General features: G+C 40.4%; 1 protein-coding gene across 2 annotated transcripts in view; it reads right to left on the minus strand.

The window, feature by feature from the left end:
• Positions 1–55: 55 nt before the first annotated feature.
• The window catches only part of Kdm1a (lysine demethylase 1A), a 76,896-nt gene continuing 58,307 nt past the window's right edge, over positions 56–18,644 (minus strand). For both annotated transcript variants that reach the window (XM_004850542.3, XM_004850543.3), the window contains 11 exons: positions 14,936–15,078; positions 14,479–14,569; positions 13,174–13,308; positions 12,380–12,453; positions 11,867–11,978; positions 6,256–6,388; positions 4,581–4,768; positions 4,067–4,181; positions 2,323–2,450; positions 1,583–1,729; positions 56–470 (listed from right to left, as the gene is read on the minus strand). In XM_004850542.3, coding sequence (XP_004850599.1) covers positions 285–470; positions 1,583–1,729; positions 2,323–2,450; positions 4,067–4,181; positions 4,581–4,768; positions 6,256–6,388; positions 11,867–11,978; positions 12,380–12,453; positions 13,174–13,308; positions 14,479–14,569; positions 14,936–15,078 — 1,452 coding nt within the window. In that variant the 3' untranslated portion in view covers positions 56–284. The remainder of the gene's footprint in view (positions 471–1,582; positions 1,730–2,322; positions 2,451–4,066; positions 4,182–4,580; positions 4,769–6,255; positions 6,389–11,866; positions 11,979–12,379; positions 12,454–13,173; positions 13,309–14,478; positions 14,570–14,935; positions 15,079–18,644) is intronic.

The following is an 18,644-nucleotide window of genomic DNA, read 5'->3' on the forward strand; positions in this document are numbered from 1 at the left end:
AGAAGTAACATCCCTCACATACAACTCCAACCCAAAAGGGGAAACAAGATAGGACTAATTTTATATGAAGTTTTATTCTCAAAATATTAAAAAAAACACCAAGAGACTGAGATGTTCTATTATAGCACATTCTTGCCTCAGTCTTTAAGAACAGGATTCAAATAAGTTCTTCCCTGTTGGCTGACGGTGAGCCCAGGTACCAGGGCAGGAGCTTCTCAGTGCCATCTAGTAGTATTGCTAGACCTTTGCAAAAGACCTGCAGTCGTTGTCCTTCAGCTTGTATCTCACATGCTTGGAGACTGCTGTGCAGGGACGCCTGGTGTGGCCTGGCGAGGCAAAGTGTACATGGCCCCCAAGAACTGGTCTGCAATCCTTCCTGCTTCTCGCAGCCCACTCAGCAGAGCACCATGGACTGTGGCTGGGTAGTTCCGGATTGTATGCTCTCCGGCAAAGAAGAGGCGTGGGATTGGCTATTTCAGGGAAAAATAAAACAACAGATTGCAAATACACCTTTCGGTTTTTAAAAACGGCCTCACTATACAGTAGTGAGAATTCATGATCCTTCTGCCTCAACCCTCACTGTGGTGGCAAATAATAAGTTTATTTTTTCCCTTGGGTGGCTCTAGGGATTTGAACCCAGGGCTTCTACTTTAAGCTACCTCCCTAGGCCTCCTTTTTGGAAAAGGTCTCACTAAATCACCTAGTCGGCACTTGAACTTGTAGTTCTTCAGCCTCCCAGAGTGTCAGGATAACAGGTCTGTGCCACCACATCACACCTGGCTTCTTGTGTCTGAACTGCCAAATTCCTGTTGACTTTTGAAGGCTTGTGCCCCCTGCCTTGTTGCTAGTTTTTTTTTTTTTTTTTGGTACTGGGGATTGAACAGCTTGTTGCTAGTTTATCATTCTACCAGCATTTTCCTAGAACTGACATCAAACCTACCCCAGCCTCATTTCTTAGAATGGTGCTTATTAACTGCATCTGTTATTTATCAGTACACTTGGCAGAGTCTAGGATTTTCTTTACCTCATAAAGTACCTACCAGCAGCAAGGATAGGATCTTAAATACTCAACCACCGAGAGTACAGCGTTTGTTCTTATTCAGGAACACACTTGCCTCTCAGTTCAAGCAGACCACTGATTTGGGTTTTGATACCGAGAAACCCTTACTGCTGTCTGGAACAAGGACTGGCATAATCTAGAAAAGGATCCAAGACTATTTTCTGGGTATCTCCCAAAGCCCCTAGTGATCCTGAGACCCCACAGTAATCCTATGAGTCACTACAAAGTGAGGTACAATTTAAAATGGATTTTTTTTTTTTTTAAGGTGGGAAAATGGAAAAAAAGTTGCCAACTTCTACATACTCTGGACTCCTCCATTCTGAATGTAGACTGCCTAGATTTACAAAGCCAAAATATGAGAAATCAGATTTAAATAGTACCATTTCTCTTCTGGGTTATCTGAAAAGTGTCTGAAGACAGAATGACTAAAATCAAAACATCAGTGGCATCATCTTTCCCCCAAGATCATGGGGCATGGGCTTCTTCCCAAAGAGACCTAGATGTAGTCTGCCAGTTTATTACCTGCGGGGCACCTGGAATTGAGGGGCCAGGAGTGATTGGCTGCGCCATCAGATCATAGTCATTTCCAGATGATCCTGCAGCTACATAGGAATACGAGCCCCGGGCCCAGGGATCAGCACGCCAGCGGGACACCACAGTTTCCTTGGGCTAAAGGAGAAAACATAGGCAAAAGTCATTATTGGAACAAGGACAAACAAACCAGTCCTCTCTGAAACATGGAAAAGTGGTGGGCAAGTACATTAGGGAAGAGGCAAAAAATATGAGCTAGGTGGTGGATGCTGCTGCTCTAAGAAGCACTAAGGCAAGATGACTTTGGGTGACTTCCACTGTGCCTTGTATATGAGTCCAAGTCTAGGACTTGACCTTTATTTGCTTTTATAAATTCACATAGGACATTAATACATGTCCCATCAAAGAGATCATAAGGGGCTAAACAGCACAGTGGGCTTAAAGAGGACAAAATTACCAACAGGTTCTCTTAGTGTCCCTGAGGGATTCACTGGAGTTTGGCCACTTCATCTAGAAGGCAGGGTTATGTGACCCCACGCACAGAGGAGGAACCAAGCTAACCATCTACAGATTTCCCAGGGGGGCTTTTCTGAATGTCATTTGTAAGGCAGAGTTCCAAACATTAAAAATCATGTAAATCCAGCACACATGTAATTCTCAGAGTGACATAACTTACGCTGCAAATATGTTAAGCCAGACCCTGATCCCTGGTTGTTCCCCCACCTACTTACCTGGGGCACTGCACTGCTACCAAAAATCCCCTTGAGAATGGCGAGGCACCGGCCAACAATCACATCATCACTTATGTTTTCCATGATGCCAGCAGCTTCTCCTGCCACCAATGCCAACAGTATTGGAGCTGGGGAAACAGGAACAATTCTAGGGTCTTTCTACAGATTTTTCTCAAGAAATCTGTCAGGACCTGCCTAGTTCTTGATACCCTGAAATATGACGAGATATGTAGCATCCAACATGGGAAACAAGTTATGTTCCTAAACTCTTATCTGCAGAAATAGGCCAAAAGGAAGCTGGCAGGCTATTGTGAGTATACACCAATTCTAACAAAACTGTATATTTAGGCAGAGACTTCTAAGAAGACTGACCACCTTAGCTCCCTAACAATGGCTACATCCCTTTAGCTATATCCTGGGTCCCTCTAAGCCTGTCACCCATTTGGTAAATATTTATGAAACAGACTTTTATGACTGGCACAGGGATAGATACTGTGCTATAGAAGGTGCAAACCAGACTATACTCCATTATAGTGACTCAGACTTAATAGGAACTGAAGGTAGTAGGATGTGTGTGTACTGGAAAATCTCTGAAATAGATTGACATTTAACTCAAGACCTGAAGGCTAGAGTAGAGTAAGCCATGTTGGAAGGGAAAAAAAAATCAGCCTAGGCCACAGTGCATACAAAAGCCCTGAAGTAGTAAACAGCATGGCACATTGTAGAATCAGAGAGGCAAGTGTGCCTGGAGTGAGGAATAGGGAAGACAAACAACAGGCAATAGAGAAGGGCTAGATTATGAGGGGCTTGGTGAAAAGGAGCCTGAAAGTGTTCCTTCAATAAGAGAAAGCCATCAAAAATAGAAGCAGAAGAGTTGGGGATTTAGCTCAGTGGTTCTGCTACCTGCCTTACAAGTGCAAGGTCCCAAGTTTGATCCCCGGTACCAAAAAAAAAAAAAAAAAAGTTGTAACCATGGCCAACTGTCAGGTAACTTGACCCGTCAAGTAGGCAGCAGAAAAAGAACACACAGACCTGAGAGATTCTGTGAGGCTGGCACAGACAGGACTTGATGGCCTGGACAGAGAAGGAAAAAGCACTGAGCTGTTGCCAGAAAGCAATGCATGCAGTGAACAAAGTAGCTCCTGTGTGAAGTGAAGAGGCCTTGGTTTAGCTGACACTTCAGTAGCAGGCAGGGAGGGGTAACGAAAAGAACTGGGGGTGAGGTCAAGCTACTTAAGCTATGTGTCTGCAATAACAAGGCCATGCCCTTGACAGTGCTGTGTGGTAAATGTCTGCGTACATCCTTTGCTTGGAGGTGGGGTATAAATAATACTTTATTTGCCTCTATATAGAGTTAAGGTAGTCTAATTACAAAAGAAAGTAACAGGAAATAGGAATGTGAAAAATGCATTCTAATGAAAGTGATCAAAGATTCAGGGGCAAGTCGGGTGTGACACAAAATGAGCAATAAATTTCCTATTCCAGGAAGCCTCCCAGGGCCTATCCCTTCTGCTGAGGTGATTCCTCTATTTATTTTTTTGGTACCGGGGATCAAACTCAGGACCTTGAGTTTGCAAGGTGGCACCACTGAGCTAAATCCCCAGGCCTCCCCCTTTATTTTAATGTATTCTCTTATACCTAGAACGGATTTTTAGGAACTCCTCACTGAGTTTATAAAATCCTAATATTCCTAATTCTGTGTTCCTGTAAGGATATGAAAAAAAATAAATCTAGAAGCAGTTACCTTTATAGAGGTTCCAGAAGAGGAAGAGCTCCCCTCTGCTGGCAGTCGTGCTGCCAACATGGCCGAACAAATTGACACTTGGATCCCAGAACACTCGGTCAAAACATAACACCACCTACCATAAGAAGGGCACATAAGCTGGTGACAGGCCTTGGATATCATGGCTTTAAGCACTGCTGTGCCTGTGAAGAACTTCTTCAGGTGTATTAAAGTCTTCTAATCTACTTCTGATATAAGCTCAGAAATCTCTCTTATAAATGTACTGTTTAGGACATTTATGACTCTCTTTTTATAGGCTTGGATGTTCAGAATAACCCCATAAGATAATAACCCCCTACGTGTGTTGGATACTATAGGCACTGAAGGAATGAACTAACAGGCCCTCAGACCTGTATCACAGAATGCTGAGGGGACAGCCAAATGCACACCAACTCAAAGCCCTCTGCTCTCGAGGAGGCAGAAAAGCTAGTATGTGCACATCAGTATGTGAAGAGAGGGGCCTAGAATATATCACCTTGTTAAGGTTGCCAAATCCCATCCTTTGGACTGCAGACGTCTTCCACTCAGGAAGAGGTGGCACAAACTGAACAGCTGGTGGCTGCTGCTTCAACACACCCAGGGGAAGAGTACAGAGCACTGCATCACACTTATAAATAAAGGTTTGACTTGTGGAGCGGGTATTCACAGCGATCACTTCACATCCTACAGAAGTTGGTGGGAAAAGAATAATGGTGATGAGCATGGCCTTAAAAAGGACACTTAAACACTTAGTGTACAATAGGACCTATGTGCTATTTCACCTAACTCTGCTATACATCCATGATAGAGGTACTATTATCTTCATTTCTCATGTAAGAAAATGAATAGAGGTGAGCCTAAGGCCACAAAGGTAAGAAGTGGTAAGATTTAAATCTGCACAGCAATGTTGAGTCCTTGCCAGTTGCCTCCATAGTAGCCTGCCCTCCTAATACACTGCTGATCTGCTAGAAGGATCCCACCACTCAGCAAAGTTAAGTAATTTAGACGAAAATTAGGAGTAAAATGTCTGTTCCAAATAACCTGATTTCTTTCCACTGTGGTTAGTTATTCTCTACGGACAAAGAATGAGATGCGGAGACTGTGGTGTGGATCTAGGAACACACCCCTCCAACTGTGGAGCACACTGAAAATGTCCTCCTCTATGGCCCAGTTTGTCTGAACATGAGCTCAAAGCCAGCCTCAGAGAGGGTACTGAAATTATGTTATCTCATTTGGGTTCTTAAATAATTATATAATTAAAAATACATATAGCTAAAAGTAAGTGTGAGAGCTCAGTACATGCCTATTTCCTGTGGCTGCAGAATTAAGAGGAAATGACATTATCGTTATTCTTACTGTTCTCCCATCCGCTGGCAAAAGGTTACAGACCTCAACACCAGATAGAAGCTGCCTTTGATGGGAAAACTAAACGGAAAGTTGTTTCATTGGTGGTTATAATGTGTGTGAGGGTGTGTGTGTGTGTGTGCGCCCACTCATGTGCGCGCGTGCGCGCACACACACACACACACAATGAGAGAAACAACTCTAGGAAAGGGGGTCTCCCTCTGTACTTCTTATGCCCAGGCAGTCACAGGAGGATCCTTACAGAGGTAACCAGCTATTTTAAGGAGTTCAAAACTATCAACTCCAAAGTGAGTAGACAACAAGTTCTCTGCATTCCACATTAAATGCACTCTGAAATCAACAATAAGAGCACTGAGCCTATTCCCACAGGAATCACAGGGCAAGTCTATCTTTGAAGTCAATTTATCAGCAGGACTGCTCCAGAACTAGGAATTAGTCTGCACAAATTAGCCCTTCTGAACAGGAGAGCCAAAACAGAGACCGAGACAGATGGTGAAATATAAGGAGTATTAGATCCAAACTCACTGGCTATGACTGTAATACATAATAGTTTACACCTCAGTTGGAAACTAAAACTTGCCTCAAATTTTCTACCTTATAAATGAGGGGGGTTTGAACTCTGAGTCTCCATGGGTTAACCAACTAGAAATGAAAAAATTTCACCTAGGAGCCATCATTTGTAAAACACTTTACTATTTTATAAAATACTAGGGAATACACCTACTATTTTTGCTGTAGGTCACAGCCAATAAAAGATGAGTTCTGTTTCAGGGAGAAACTGTCTTACCTGCTTAACAGCCACATACCTGAGGCTGTGTAGCGAACCTGTCGCACTGCTGTATTCAGTTTAATGTCCAGGCCTTCTGCTAACGCCACCGGCACACAGGAATAACCATTCCTCACTGTCAAATGGCTGCCAGTAAACTCAAAGTCATCATCCTAACGAGAAGAGAAAAGGATTCATTTCCACATTTTCTTAGTTTATTTTCTTAGTCTTATGTCATTTACATTGAATTCTGAATGACAATGCTGAAAAACACAAGCCTGTGAAGATAGTATTTTAAGGCAGAAATTAAATAATCACTTGTATTCAACTATAGGTGCCCATGAAAAATGAAGGAAAAAGAATATCAAAATGCACCCAATCTTTGGATAGTGGGATTAAGGGTTTTTCCCATCACAGTCCTACACAACCAAGTCCAGACCAGGGATGGATGTGGAAACTCAGATGATTAGGTAGCACAACAGCTTATCTTTTTGGCTTCTGAATAGTTATAGACTTGTAGGATATCATATTCACTGTCCCAATTACATTATCTTTTACCTATGAGCAAAATCTGTTTTTATTCCTTAAACTTAGATATCAAAGTTGATAAAGATTTTCAAAACGATTCTGTCAAACTAGATGAAGGCAATCCAGGATTGTAGCAGAGGCCCAAGATGGTCCATATAGTAAAGAAGTCAAGAATCCCCAGTGCTCTTTCTTTAAGTTTTTTAAAGACAGAGTCTCACTATGTAGTTCAGGCTGGCCTTGAACTCACTATGTATCCCAGGCTATCCTCAAACTCACTACAATCCTCCTGCCTCAGCCTCCCGAGTGCTGGGATTACAGGCCTATGCCACCACACCCAACACCAGTGCTCTTTCTTTGAATTTACTAAAAAAAAATTCTGGACAGAGAAACTTTTTGAAGACTAGTATTTCTAATTTCATAAAACCCTTGGAGAACACATAACACAAAGGAATTAAAATAAAAATATCGAGCTGGGGGCCAGGGATTTAGCTCAGTGGATCTGGCGTCTTCCTCAAAAGTACAAGGTCAAAAACAAAACAAAACAAAAATTCAGCTGGCAGCAAAATTCTCACTGTTTTGGAATTGACTAATCTGCTCCCCACAGATCAGCTGAAATTGCCTATAATCAACGTTTAGTACTACTATAAATAGGTAAGTATTGAGACTTTAAATGATAAATCAATGAGTGGAAGGGCCTAATCTAGTATTTACACAAAAGAAACAATAAACTGGTACTTCTCTAAGATTTTATCACTAATAAGTCCAATCCTTAATGCTTCAAATATTGAAGAATAACAGAGTACACAAACTAAAGAAGTCAGCGGGACATGGTGGTACACACCCGTAATCCTAGCACTCCAGGAAACTGAGGAAGGAGGATTGCAAGGTCAAGCCCAGCCTAAGCAACTTAGTGAGGCCCTGTCTCAAAATACAAAAATTAACTTTACTAGGAAAACATGATGAAAATTAAAACTTTGTTTACTTCTAGTCTTAGGTCTGGCCAAAGTTTCAGATTTAAAGATTGGCCCATTTGATACCCAAGAAGGCTTGTGCAAATTACACTTAAAACACATTTATCATAAAGTGGTTAAACCCTGTATACTGGCAAATATTAAACCTTGCTGAGTAAGAAGATCTAAATAAATGGAGAAGTATACTATACTCCAAGATTAGAAGACCCAATATTAAGATGACAGATAACCTTAAATTGATCTAGACATATGATGCCCTACTAAATAAAAATCCCAGAATGTATTTTTTTGTAATAATTCACAGGCTGATTCTAATTTCTTATGGAAATATAGAAAACTTACAATAGTCAAAACAATTTCAAAAAAGAACAAAGTGTAGAACTTACACTACCTGATTTTAAGACTTAACTCACATTTACATGGCCAACTGACAATCAACAAAAGTGTCAAAGAAGGATGGGGCTGAAATAATTAAGATAAGATTTTTCAGCATATAAAAATATAAAGCCAAGGAGATGGGGTATGGCTTAGTGGTATGATAAAGAGCACACATAGCAAAAGTGAGGTCCTAGAGTAAATCCCCATCAACCACAAAAAAGAAGGAAAAAAAAAATGAAAGAAGAAACATAAGGTCTAAGAGAGAGAAAACAAAAAAATCTGTGAGACATTATTTAGAAAAAAGGGCAAGCTAAAAACTAGAGGGAATATGCGCAAAACATAAATCTGACAAAGACTTCTGGGCAGAATTTAAAGAATATGATTTAAGCTCCTACAACTCACCAACAAGAGACAACTAGATTTTGTGGAGTTTTTTATATTAATAGTCTGTATTTTATCAAACAGAAGTTCCTCTTAACCAGGGTAGCCAGGTTAGCCAGGTGTGGTGGTGCACGCCTGTAATTCCAGAACTCAGGAAGCTGAGGCAGGGGGATTCCCCTGAGTTTGAGGCCAGCCAGTTTGAGACCACACAGTGAGTTCCAGGCCAGCCTGAACTACACAGTGAGACCCTGTCTCAGAAAACAAAACAAAACAAAAACAGAAGAGAAGTTGCTTTTATTTTCCACTTCAGAGTGGTATTAATGTGTATTTTCAATGGTAATTTTAAAAAACTCTTAAATTCTGATTTCTAAATCAACACTACTTTTACTTTAGAATTGATGCATTGTAGTTCTGGAAATCTTGCACACTCTAGATGTGATATTTGCCAACCACAAACCTTATATTCTTACCACCATGGAGATTATTTCTTACAACTAGATAATATTATATAATTCATGGTTTTATTAGCATTACTAGTATGGCTCTGAATCATAGTCTTTCTTCTCTGCACCTTAAATTTAGAAGTGCCAAGTCCATTCAAAGGCTAATTAGAACTTCATATGCCTAGATGGAAGTTAACATTGCCAGACTATTTATTAGTGCCATCGTTCTAAAGCAACATTAAAGGCCTGTTTCATCACTGATTTTCAAACTGCTGCACAGCATAAAATGGGGTTACTGTTTACCTATCAAAGATAGCGAACCTTTTAGAGCTTTCAATGATAAAAAACAGCCAGCTGCGGCACCTGTGCCATAGGTTTGCCACCACTGAATCCTCTTTCTTAATGCAAGGTCTGCTTCTTTTGTATGCTGGCTCAAGTAATTCCCATTATGCTACACATTGTGTGCAACTTCTGGACGTTACTTGGTCTGGTCCACAGACATTTTCTGGGACATTACCAAATGTGACTGTGGAAGGACTTGGAAATCTTTCAACGCTAATCAGTGGAAGACACGTGTTTTAAGATGGGAGGGATTATTAAATATTGTGACCCTAGGAAAAGGGAATTATTGATAAGGGAGAAATTACTCCCAACCTGCTAGATGTCAGATGTGTCAAGTTCGTGGCCTCTGAAATCCAAGGAACAAACGAGGTTGAGAGTAGGAAAGGTTTATTGAGATAGCTCCTGAGAGACAGGAAGGGTCCCGAAAGTGTGTTACCACCGAGGCCCTTTGTCAAGGGTAATTTATACAGCAGTCACAATGTGGGTACAATGTGGGTCAAACTATCATCAACCTATAGAACTGCAAGTATAGCTGCTTAGCTAATATTGATCCAATAGGATAACGAGTCACAAGGTATATGGCAAGGGTATATGGCTAGCATCATTAACCTTGGCTTACCTATGACTTCTAACATGGAGACATTTTTGGGACAGGATGGGTCCAGATGTTCTGATAACCCACCTGGGTATCTGATGCATAGCTGGATTTAATGGACTAGGTGATGCTGATTACAACATAACCTCAAGTTATTGTTTAGTCCTCAGGGAGGGATGCAGGTCTGGCCACTGCATCTTTACCTTGGGCCTGGACTTGCGCCTCCAACTGCAATTCTGACGTCTTTGTTTCTGCTGACTTGAGAGTCCAGTCCCTCTCTGACTGTATATTTACTTCTATCTAACTTAGCTGCCTATAATATTATGAGCACAATTCTAGGACTCCAAACCCACCTCTAAGTTGGGGCCCTTCAGGTCTCCATTCCATGACCCAGGGCCCTACACCTCCCAGATGCTGGTCTGGAAAGCTTGGTGTTCCAAACTCCACCCCCCAAAGACCCATAGTCCCTTCCCTCCGCTGGGAGGCCCCCAGGGCATTTCCTCTCCAGTTCGTAGGAATCTGAGCAAAAAAGAACGTCAGGAGACTGCAGCCTACGAATTCGACCAGCCTCAAATTGACGAACAATCTTCCACTGAAAGAGAAGTAGGAGACGTGTGGATTCTCTCCTTTCTTCCTTGCCTCTTCTTACCAGGCATCCTCCCGCATTCCTGCCCTTTAGGCTAAGAGAAGCTTCCTAATCATTCCCAAAGCCTTCTGTGCCCTCTTCCTCTTCACTTTTTCCACTTCCAAACTCCCACTGCAAGATGTGAAAAGCAGAACAGACAGCAGGATACCAAGAAGTTTCTTAAAACATCTCTTCTAGGCTCTCAAGCCTTCCCCTTTAAGGAACCAGGCCCACCTCTTTCCCACTCACCTACTGGCTTTCCTTCCTGCCTGTCACTCTACCTGTAAGAATATTTTCTGTTCCTTCAACCCAACCATGTACACCCCCCAGTCTTCCTCAATGGGCCCTAGATTTTGTTTTTTGAGACAGGGTCCCACTGTGTAGCCCAGGCTAGCCTCAAACTCTGGATCCTCCTGCCTCAGCCTCCTGTACTCAGTTACTACACTCAGCTTGGATTTTTTTTAAATGGACAAAAAAATCCAGACAGATATTTCACCCAAGGAGACATGAAGGGCAGATGAGTGTGGGAAGAGATGCTCTGTATCAGCAGTCAGTAGGGAAATGCAAGGAGAATGGCTGACTTTTTAAAACCTGACAACCAAGGCTGGTGAGCAGGTGAAACAAATGAAACTTCCTGCACTGCTAGTGGGAAGGCAGTTTGGAAAATAAGTTTGGAAGTTTCTTAAAGTTAAAAATCTACTTTCTGTAAGGCCTAGAAATTCTACTACATATTTACTCAAGATAAAATAACAAACATTATAGCAGCTTCATGAATAGCCAAAAATTGGAAACAACCCAAATCCCTATCAATGCACCAATGAATGAATAAACAAGTCTGTGGTATATCCACACAATGGAATTCTACCAAATAATGAAAAGGAATGAACTATGGATCCACACAAAGTCTCAAAAACTTCGTGCTGGGCTGGGGATTTAGCTCAGTGGTTCTGCTGCCTGCCTCGCAAGCGCAAGGTCCCGAGTTTGATCCCCGGTACCCAAAACCACCCCCAAAACAAAACAACAACAACAACAATTTCATGCTAAGTGAAGTAAGTCACACACAAAATGCTATATATCACACGATTCAAATTATATGAAACTGCAGAATAGCAAAGAGCAAATCAATGGTTGTCTGGGGCCAGGAGCAGGAGGATGGGGGATAAACTGCAATGGGACAGGAGAGAGTTTCAGGATGATGGAAATGTTCTGTATCTTGATTATGGTGGCAGCTCATGACCAAGTAAAAGTCTAGCAAATCATCACACTGTTCACTTAAAATGGGCGAATTTCACTGTATATAAATAACACACATACACACAAACTTAAAGAGTTTCTCTGGAGAGTCCTCTCAGATATATGCAACAAAATAGATGACAAAGAAATTTTACCTGATCCCAATGTTTAAGGGAGAGGGTAGACAGAGGTGTGGCATTAGCAAATTCAAGATTTGCAAAATGCCAATCAAGTATCTGTCTGTCTCTTGATGAGAGATATACATCACTAGAAAATAAGAACAAGGAGCACAGGGTTAGTAAGAGAGGTCACTACTATTCTCAATGAGCTGAGGTGGGTGGTTTCAGTAAATGAGTTGGAATCTCGGAAAGTATGGGACTGTGCCTTAGAAGAAGAAATTATATATGAAAAAGTAGGAGCCTAGCATCTTATTAACTGCTTTTCAAAGACAATCTGTTTGGATATCTCAGACACTGTTAACATATTAAAACATGAGTAGGAAGGGAATTTAGAAACATGACAAGCCGCCCTATATTCACAGATATTTTCATTTATTAAACAATTTAAAATATACTCACTGACGATAAAAAGTGCACTGTACTTTATAATTTTCCTTCTAAACCTAACAGAAAAGTCATAGCTACTCTGAACATTTGGGTTTTTCTTACCTCGGGGGATTGGCTTCCAATTCTTGAAGTTTTTCTTCTAGTTTTCCTTGTGTTTCAGCTAATTCATCATATTCCTGATAAAATTTAAAAGACTGATTTTAATTTATCTTGAAAGGTCAGATATCTACCTACTTTATTTAAATCTCAAGGTGTAAAGTCTAGACATTTCCTGTCAGATTATGTGTAGAAAGTGTAGCTCAATTTAAGGCTGGGGCCAAAGCTTGGGGATTTTTGATCTTGGAGGCAAACTGTGAACCTGGGATAAGATGAGGGAGAGCATGCAGAAGGAGAAAATAAAGGAAGAAACAAACTAGTAGTAAGTGGGCTGCAAAGTAAGGATGAAAAATAAGAACAGCTACCATTTCCTGGGCATTTATCATGTCCTCAGTGCTGGAACAAACACCTTAGATACAAAATTTTATTCAAGGTTCACCATTTCCTACAAGTTAGGGTATGAGTAAAACTGTGTTATAGATGAGGTAATTAAGGAGTCCAAGGTCACAGGACTAGGAAATACCAAGCTAGGGATTTAAACCAGACAGGCTGACTCCGAAACAACTCTAAAGTCCTCATTCATCTGTGTTATTCTAATCCATCAGGGTAAGAATTCTACTGAAAGAGCAGCTCTCATACCAAACTAACCCAGTAAGTCCCCCTGGTCTCTATATTAAACTATCTTCTTTGTCCTATAAGCACTTGGTTAGTGAGCGGCACCCTATTTTCCACAGTTTCCTAGATCTGCACTAATTCTTAGGAATCCAAGCAAAACCAGTTAGGCACATTCAATACCACACCTTGCAAAGGGCAGTCAGATCCCTGTGCTTGCTTTTCACTAAGAACTCGGCAGTAATGTCTCTGGGTGGCTTCACGTCAGATGCTTCCTTGTACTGCTGATGGAGTTCTTTAATTTTCTCTTTCAAATTTACCATCTAAGATGAAAGGTTCAAATTTACCATCCAGATAGCAATGTAATTCATTCCCAAATCATACGCACCTTTAGCTTTCGTTCCTCTCTTACACTGTTATGCAAGGTCCCGGGAATTCTTAATGCCTGTTTTATATTATGCCCTATGGGAAGGGGGTTGAGGAGTAATCTACAGAGCTTAACAAAGAGGTATCACAACATTATTGGATAAGCAGGATTGGGTCTTGTCTTCCAACACACATAAGAGGGAAGGAATATCCATTTAAAAATTATATTAAAATAGATTTAATTTCCAAGAAAAACAATCTATCACCAATTTAATTTAAACTTATTTGGGGAAACCAATAGCCATGAATTGTTTTTTAATTATGTAAAAGGTCAAATCATCACACCAAGAACCCTATGGAACCATTCCTAATGTTAATTTCGTCAGGGTTCTACTGGCACTATGAGGACAAGCATGGCAGTCAGAGGCCCAAGTCAGGGCTTTTCATATGTCCTGCTGGCTGGCATTTCTCCAGCCACTCCTCATTTCATCCTTGCCACAAGCTATAAAGAAGGTAAGCTGAGGACTTCTTCATGTGAGAGGATGACAAAATAAAGCAGAGTGAGAGTGAGGCACACTAAGAGTTGTAATACACTCCCACTCCCAGGCTTTCTCCCTAAGTGGATGTTATGTCTGCAGTTGGCAAGCTGAGGAGAAATAACCAATTGGACTTGAGTAGTCTCGAACCTGGAGCCCAGAAGATGGCTGTAGAGAAGAGCCCCCAGTTGGGGATGGAGGTGGAAGATACAGGGACCTCAAGAGAAATAGTAATGGCAATGAACTGGCTCTGATTTGTTAGTCTTCATTAATGGGTATTTAGCCACTGATCTATCTCAAATCCTAGAATTCAGCAGGCAGCAGTAAGCCAGCATTAGAACAGCTAAAGGCAACCAGATACAGAAAGAGGAAAGATCTATTTCCCCTAGTAACTTTATCAATAGTGTCATATTCCAAGACAGACAATTAAGACAAGGCCTTTGACTAATCATTTTCTTAAGAATAATGACTCCCAGCTATGTAGACTTTCTCTTCATGGAGACAAAAATCCAGAAACCCATTTATAAATTTCTAGCTTGAAGGCTCTTCCCCCTATTGTAGCTTCTTTAGGAAGAAAATGTAGAATTATACCTTATTAAGAAGTTCTTTCAGTTCTTCCTGAGTTTTCACTATCTTCTTCCAATGTTCAATCTGCTCGTCTTTAACATGCTTTTCTTGTAACCTACCAGAGAGAACATGCATGTCCTAGGTACACAGACAGCTCTGCTGCACTAGACAAGTGCCCGTCAAAAGCATTCCAAGACTTTGAGGCCCAATGGGACTTTTAATACTTAGAAACAAGAAAGTTGGCTGGTGGAAAATTACTACCTAGGCTATGTTAAACACAGTAACAATGTCATACAATACAGGGAGTTTTAGAACTGAAAAGGTCCTTAAGGATGTAATTGTTTTAAAGGCTTTTACTTTGGAGTTTAATTTCACGTGAAAGTAAAAACTAGCTCAAATAAGACTACTGAGAAACTTAAAACATAAATAACAAACCTGTAAATGTAATTCAATATACAACAGGTGGTATCAAAGTACTTACTGAATGACAACTTCCAATGCCTGGCCAAGGGACACAGGCTTATTATTGAGGACATTGAAGTCTAGTTGATGACTAAGGTAAGATGTAGCTTCTAGCAACCGGTTAAATTCTTGCTCTACCATTTCATCTTTCTCTTTAGGAACCTGAAAATCCGAAGTATAGCAGAGTTGGTCCTTATAAGACTATAACATAGCCATCCATGAAGACACAAATGCTCTAGAATTTAAACAGATCAAAATATGTATCTCAAAGGGAAAGCCTTTGAGGACAATGATTTTTTTCTTTTCTATGAAGTGGTTAAGTCCATTTAAATGAAATATGAAATGTTTTGGTCCTAATAGTTCCCTCTTCTTCCACTTTTGCCCTCAGAGCTGGGACTTCACCTATACTGACAGCCATAGGCCGTACATGGTGCTAACTGAAGTTACATGGGGCACAAGGTCCACAGAGCTGACATGCAGAGTTGAGGAGCTGGGCTGACATCAGAGGACAAACTAGAAAAAAGTCCCAGAGAACAAAATCTATTTTAACCCTCCTGAGGACCTTCTGTCATAAGGGCAGGATGAGAAATAAGAAGCCCAAATTATGTGCTTCCCCTCAAAGATGATAGAATTTCAGGTGGAAGTACAGAATAGAGAAGGGAAATTCATGCCTATCAAGAACACCCTAGGATCTTTATTATTTTTCAGATCAATAATTTTGGAGTCAAATGTCTTAAGCTCTTAGACTTTAAGTAACTGAGGTACCAGACGGTTTGGCTCCTCATTGCTGTAGACTAAGGGAAGGTTACAAAGCAAGTGATCAAGCTGGACATGTGGCCATGGTCTAGGGCATACCATGTCCTGCCTATGGATACTATGTACCCTTTTGCTTCACTGTGTGAAGCTTCACTGTGTCCCAAAGTAAATTATCTGCCATCCTACTGCTGAATTTGTGGCAGTAATGAGAGAAGCAAAAAGCAGCTGGGCATCGACTGGGAAGTGAGATTCAAAATATGGAATTTCCCTTCAGTCAACCTAAAATTGTAAATAGGAAAACAAAACACCAAAGTAGTTAACATTAAGACCAGGAGGAGTGATCTTCTACAACCAGAGGTAACTGTTGACAGGATCATCACAGTAAGATTCCACTCTTGTTTCAAATTCCTTAGTTCCTGCCCTGCAACTCAACAGATGAGTGTGAAGCACTAGCCTCTGCTCTTCACTGGCCATACAAGTAACTTCACAAGATAAGCTGTCAGGTCACAAAAAGAAGCTGCTGAGAAGTGCAGCACTAAAAAATTAAAATTTAAAAAAAAAAAAGCAAAGTAAGAGGACAGCAGCTTTGTGAATTTGTGATTTCATCACAATCATACTTGAAGCACCAAGTTTTAAAAGACTATATCAGAAGAGAAGAGGACATCTTTATGAATTAGGGAATCATCCTTCACCTACAGAAGATTTAAATTCCTAAGAATCCTCTGGTCTGTGTTGAGAAATGAGATGGAGAATCAGCCTTTGGATGCTCAGTGCCATTGATATGTTAGGATAGTCCTATGACCTGGTGGATCAAAAATATCTGACCCACCCTTTCAACGCCATGGAGTAAAAGAAACTTGGGGTAATGTCCCTATTTGATGACACTCTTGTCGGGAAGTTTATCTACTTTCTTGATTATATTCCCTCACTGATTTGATGGTCATATATAGAGAACTCAAATAACAAAATTCTGCTCAGAAACTTATTTCTAGTGCAACTCCTCCAATGATGCTAAAAAAGAGAGTTATATTAGACTAGTTCTCTCAAAAAGGAAACAACTACATTTCTACAAAGCTATGTCATCTTAGCTGACCAATGATACAATGTGCAAATGTCTTTTCTGCAGTGTAAGAAGCTGATATCTCTATACGTGGCTTCAAAAATGCCCAGCAAGTGACTGTTACAACAGCAAGAGGGACTAGATCACACATGCCTCTACAGGAGGGCAGAATGTGCCACTACGTATATAAGAATGCAAATGGGGCAGATTAAAGCTCTTCCAGTGTCAGCTGGATGGCTTCAGACAAGCTTTAATCTTTGCAACTAGGGTGACAGTAACATAAGGGAGTTCATATTGAGAAGGTATGCAGCACTCAGGCTCAATAACTGGGGTCCAGGGTGTGTGGTAGAGAAATATTTAAAGGGACACTGTCAAGGTTAGAGGGAACAAATTGACCTTTTGTTTCTTCCCTCTATTTTCTAAGCAGCCCACTTGATTCATTACACTTTCCCCTTCAATCCACCCACATTCCCCACAAAAAACTGATGTTTTACATGCGCTTTCAATGACAAAAACTCAAATGGCACCAGCCCAACATATAGGCGCAACTCTACAACAACAAACCAGTGTGAATGTGTGATGAAGAGGATCTTTGAAAAGAAAAGATTTAAGTGTCAAGCTTTTAATGGGTTATTGTAAACAGTGAGGAAAATGATTTGAAAAATTATGAAAAAAATACCTTGACAGTGTCCTTTTAACCAGTGCAGCAGAGAGAGAAATAAACTGTAAATAACAGCCCAACAGCCACATCAAGTTTAGTTTTGTACGACAGCAGTAAAATCAAGGCTTTAAAAACACACAGCATGACAGAAGCATTGTTAGCTCAGAAGCTGCAACCACCAGAGAAATAAGGAACAGACTGTACAGAGACCAAAATGGGAAAGTCAAAAGGTATAGAAATGGCAAAAGAAAGGCAGTTTTAAAAAGGCAAGGAGAGGAGAGGTGTCCGGAAGCAGTGAGAGCAAACCAAAATTCAACGAAAGGAAAAACATAGAACAGTAACAACAAAATCAAACAAAAATCAAACCAAAAGATTACTGCCACATGTGACTGACACCAGATGATAGGACTACATCTCCAGTGCACCCTTCAATCTGAGGCTCAGCTTTAGGAGATGAGGTGAAATAGCAATCAGGCCCACCCATTTTCTGTAAAGTTAAGCAATTACAGGGATGTTCCAAGGGCAGCAGGGATAGCACTGAAGCCTGGGTGTTCTTCCATTAACTTTAAAATTTCAGTTTGAAATTAATGGAATATTTAGAAAATAATAACAAAATACTTGTCCATTCACAAAATAATTCTGACCAGGAAAAAAACAAAATGTGTTTCAATACATTTAAATTTTTAATTCATTTAAAAAATAAGCTAGTTTTAGGGCTGGGGATTTAGCTCAGTGGTGAGGACACCTGCCTCACAAGCACAAGGTCCTGAGTTCAATCCCCGGAATCAAAAAAACAAACAAACAAAAATAAGCTAGTTTTAAAAAATGTTCTGTTAGACATATTCAGACAATGAAAAGAATTAGCAAATGACTCCCCTAAGCACCCCCAACTTGCTGTGTCATTTCTTTTCCTCAAGAAACCTTTGGATTCCATTAGTTCTATAAATAATTATGGGAAAAGAAGAGCATAAAGGAGTTGAAATATTGGCAATCTCAACATAAATCACAATACTTTTACCTGACCATTTTATTCTAGGTCCTTAAAATGCATCCTGAGAAAAGAACTCAACAAAAGGTCACCAAGGGTTAAGCACCATGTTAGAGGTGGATTTCTACATTCCAACACAGTAAGAACTTGTAATAAACTAAGAAGCATTTTTGGTGAAAAGAACAATAATACAGAATCTTCTATTAAAGAAACAAACAAAAAGGATATTACTATGACCTTTCAAAGTTATTTCTTTATGAAAG

Source organism: Heterocephalus glaber, unplaced genomic scaffold (assembly GCF_053883595.1).
Source record: "Heterocephalus glaber isolate CG9 unplaced genomic scaffold, H.glaber_assembly_v1.0 deba00001452, whole genome shotgun sequence".
NCBI lineage: Eukaryota > Metazoa > Chordata > Mammalia > Rodentia > Bathyergidae > Heterocephalus > Heterocephalus glaber.